Genomic DNA, 4,427 nt, shown 5'->3' on the forward strand with positions numbered 1-4,427 from the left:
CGTGCGTGCGTGTGTGTGTGTGTGTGTGTGTGTGTGTGTGTGTGTGTGTGTTGATGCTCTGAATTTACTTACAAATGAACCCAGTGTGTGCATCTCTAGTTGAACAGATTACTACAGGAAGCTCTGACTTATGTTCTTTGAATGGCAAACATATACACAGTTTAATTTTGCCTCCTGCCATTGAGTAGAACTTTAATTATTCTCAATTATTTAATTATTCAGCTTCTTCCTTTTTTTTTCAAAATCATGCATGTTACGTTCATTTAAGACTAAATTGACCTTGATAAAACATCTGTTAAAAGTAATAGAAAGTTTCCATGAACACGCATTTGTTTTTTTCTAATTTTAATTTCTAATTTTATTTTAGTTTATTTTATTACAGATTTTTTTTTTACATCTTCATATTTGTTAAGAAACAGTGGTAATTGTGCATGACGAATGATGTCCTTATTCATGACTTCATCACTCTTTAGTCGGCAGGAGATGCGTGACACAAGTGTTGTCTTAAATGTATAATGTGTGCAGTATCAAATTATGTGCTAAAACGTATGGTTCTCATGTTTGTTTTTTCTCTCCACAGTGCATCCGGTGCCAGCGTAGTTGCCATTGACAACAAGATTGAACAGGCCATGGTGAGTTTTCCCAGTGTAAGCGGGTTGCACACATTTTGATTTTCAACACATCACCATGTGTGTGCTTGCTAGTCTAGATAATACAACAATATATCCACTGACAGTAGCAAGTCTCTTGCATCTAACCAGATGTCAATTGTAATACCAAATGTGACCTGTGAGAGGCAATATGGTGCCGCAAGGCATCCGGACTGCCAAAGAAAATGAAGAATATTCAAGTAGAGAAAATGAAATAGAAGAAGCTTTTCTGACTTGTCTACATTTTAGCTGCACATGCCTCTGTCTGCCATATTTATTGTGTGTGTATACTTCTTGGCATCCAGGGAACAAATTTTTTTAATATCAAAACTGACATAGAGCAAGACATATTTTATTCTATTTACTGCAGCTTCCTTGTTCGTCAGTGAGGGCACTTCTTTGTTCGGCTACATTTTGTTCAGATCACAGTTCACGGTGTCAAATAACTCAAGAGTAGGTCAGCTTCCCTCACGCACATGAAGGTTTTTGTATATTGTAAGACATAAAGTAGGCGACCATTTGGTATCCTTGGTGAGGAAGGGCAAAATCGGGACAAAAACTGCCCGATATTCTTTGTGTGTACCCGTCATAAGTGTTAGGAATGATGATGATGATGATGATGAGGATCACAATGATGTTTGTCTCTTCAGGATTTGGTAAAGAGCCACCTGATGTACGCTGTCCGCGAGGAGGTTGAGGTGCTGAAGGAGCAAATTAAGGAGCTGTATGAGCGCAACTCCATGCTGGAGCGCGAGAACGCTGTGCTCAAGTCGTTGGCCAACTCAGATCAGCTCAACCACCTTTCCAGCCACGGCAGCACGTCGCCCCCGCAGCAGCAACACGCAGCCATTACAAACAGCGGCGCCCCCTTGGCGCACCACGAGGGGGCTCAGAGCGTCCCCCACCAGCCCAACATCACCTCGGCGTGATCCCCTCCCCCCAGCTCGCACCCAAGCGCATCCACCGGTCCACACGCTCAATTCCACACAGCTCTCAAGCAGAGACACGCGCATACCGTCCCCCGCAGCGTTGCATTAAATGTGCTCCATTTAAGGAAAGTAGTGACATCATCTCGAAAGAGAACCGCCGTCATCCCTTGGGAAAGTCTTATTGTGGCTGAAGTAGATGGCGGGACAAAGGGAGCAGGAGCACAGGGGTGGGGGTGGCAGCAAGTGGTCCAAAAGGGCAGTGCAAGACGTGGGAAAGCCATAGTGGCAAATAAAGCTCCCGCAATGTCAGCATCCACGCGCCACATCATTCACGGGGGCCGAAAGCAACCAAGGGATGTGTCGTCATCAGCAGAGGCGTCCAGCGGAGCAAGTCGAGTGCCTCGTTCATTATAGGCCGCAACAAAAAGCTTACTTTAGTTGTTGTCGTTTGCTCAGAGCCGCCATCCTTTTGACATGTAACATTTCCATTATTAATTCACGTGTAGTATTTGCATTTATTTATTTCAGGGCTGCTATTTTCATAACGTCACAAAAGACAAAGAAAGTGTATTGTCTTTTTAGAATCTGTCAGGTCTTTTCGGTAGTCTCTCACAATCAAGCAAGTGTCAGTAAGTAGAGCAGACGGTAGGAAGGAAACACTAAAGCAGAATTACATGAGTTGAAATCCTGGTTGAATGTATATTTTGTAAAGTATTCAGAGTGAACAAGGTATGTACAGTACAAGAAAGAACCTGCTATGAAATATGTGCTGGGAGGTTTTGATAAAGCCAAACTATTATTTCTTTTGAGGTTCTTTGTTTAAATGGGTAAAAAAAAAAAAAAAAAAAAAAGATTGGGGTCTTGGTTGGGGGATGAAAAGCTGTGAAATTGTTGGACCTACTTTATAACCAAAGACGCAAAGCTGTGTAAGTCTTTTTCTGTTCTCACTCCTTTATTTTTTTTAAATGCACACTTTGTCCCTTATTTTTTATTATTTGTTTTGGCTCTTTGCATGACCTGCATGCCCTATACTCAAACCACTTTCTTAAAGTCATGCTTTTAATCCAGCACTCGGTTTGTGTTCTGTCATTGTGTCTGTCCGTGGCTATAGTTGTGATGAAAGGGAACAAATTCAGCGAAGGTGATGGAGAAGTGAGAAAAGGAGCCATTTTTTGTTACATGACGGATTTGAATGCATTCAACAAAGTCAGCATTTAAATTTTGATTGTAGATTTCCAACACACCCTTAAAAGTACACAACAGTTTCCAAAATACAGACCGCAAGGAAACTATGAAACATTTCTCAACTTGAAGCTGGAACCCAGTCCGTCATCGGAGAGAATCTACGTATTGGGATGTTTGTGTTCAGTCTTGTCTGTTGTGCCTCCTCTGCGTCACCTGCTGCCGTCAGGTGATTCCGATGCGGTCTACGTGGCTTAGAATCAAACCAAAATACTTGGTGATTGTACAACGAGTTATCTTGCTACAGGATGGACTTTTTGACTTTTTTGTTTCTTTGTTTTTTACAAATGGGTTCATTGCTCTTTGTTTTTCTTGAGTTTAATTTGAAGGAGATGCCGTGTACATGCCAAGTGTACTTGTATGGAAGTGATCACTGAGCCTTGGAGAAAAATCTTAACGATGCCCTTGCAATGTGCTGTTCAGACAATTTTAGTTTTCAGACAATAATAAATGACTGTTTTATTAAGAACGTGCATGTATTTATTGACCTAGCCACCTTATTGTTGTTATTATTAGATCATCATTATAACACTTAGGTAACTTCAGCGAGTTAACTTTTCACTGAACACATTTTTTAACTTGAGAGACGCCATACATGATGAGGAAAAAAAATCGCCAAATAAGTGCTGCTACTTTTATTGGGTGTACTTGATGTGACCAAAGCAGCACATGACACTCTAAATAAAACCGGTGGTCGGAAGGAACCATGTACAAATACTCTCATGTTAGATGACAACAAAGTTGTAATACATTCAAAGAAACGAGACAATCGGCATGCATTGCCTTATTCAGTTAAGGCCATCGTTCGTTCTCAGCTACAGGAACAATTTGTGGCAAATGTGTCTGGTGCCAGCCGAAAAACTGCAATTTCTGGCATGAAGAAATTCTCTGTCTTAGTTGCTAAAAGTAAAAATATCTCAATTGTCTCAGTTGTATTAGCTAATGACGTGTTTTTATTTATGGTTAAACCGGTTTGCAACTTTATCACAGCTGTGGCTGTTCCTGATTGATTGATTTTTATTTGATTGATTTAAGTAAAAACTGTAATTCTAGAATTGCACGGGAAAACAGCCAAACGACAAGGTGTAGGGAGAGGAGGTCTTGTTAAGCCTACATTTTTTTAAATAGAAAACATCTAAGACAATCAAGCTCCCGCACAAATGTCATCAATTTATAGAGTGAAAATAAGAAATGAAAAGAAAACAAAAACACTTTTGAAAAAAAAAAAATTGTTACAACTCAGTCCACACAGTCAGGCCAGCAAATAAAATGTGCAATATATACACTTTCTTTTATGCTTGCTTCATTTAATTATTCAGTACTTAACGTTTTAACATTCTTTTAACAGATGTCATTGAACCCCACGTGTTCATAATTATTCCACAAATTTACACCTCCTACAGTGACACATCTTCACATTATGTTGATCCTTGTCTTGTGTTTCTTTTTCGGACACGAGTGGCCAGCAGTCTCTCTGTTTTCAAACATCTTATGAATACTGTGACAAAATAAATTACGTATTTTGGACATTATTTACGCAGATTGAATTCGACTAAGTCCTAGAATTTCAGAGTATTTCAATGAATAAATTATGGATTAGTTTCTA

At 39.8% G+C, this 4,427-nt stretch overlaps 1 protein-coding gene across 1 annotated transcript in view; it reads left to right on the forward strand.

Annotated features, from left to right (window-relative positions):
- The window catches only part of tsc22d2 (TSC22 domain family 2), a 28,426-nt gene extending 25,404 nt beyond the window's left edge, over window positions 1-3,022 (forward strand). The window contains exons 2-3 of the mRNA XM_019875379.1: window positions 581-632; window positions 1,301-3,022. Of these exons, the coding sequence (XP_019730938.1) occupies window positions 581-632; window positions 1,301-1,579 (331 nt within the window). The 3' untranslated portion in view covers window positions 1,580-3,022. The remainder of the gene's footprint in view (window positions 1-580; window positions 633-1,300) is intronic.
- Window positions 3,023-4,427: the final 1,405 nt, after the last annotated feature.

This window comes from Hippocampus comes, unplaced genomic scaffold, assembly GCF_001891065.2.
Source record: "Hippocampus comes isolate QL1 unplaced genomic scaffold, H_comes_QL1_v1.1 scaffold132, whole genome shotgun sequence".
In the NCBI taxonomy this organism is placed as follows: Eukaryota; Metazoa; Chordata; class Actinopteri; order Syngnathiformes; family Syngnathidae; genus Hippocampus; species Hippocampus comes.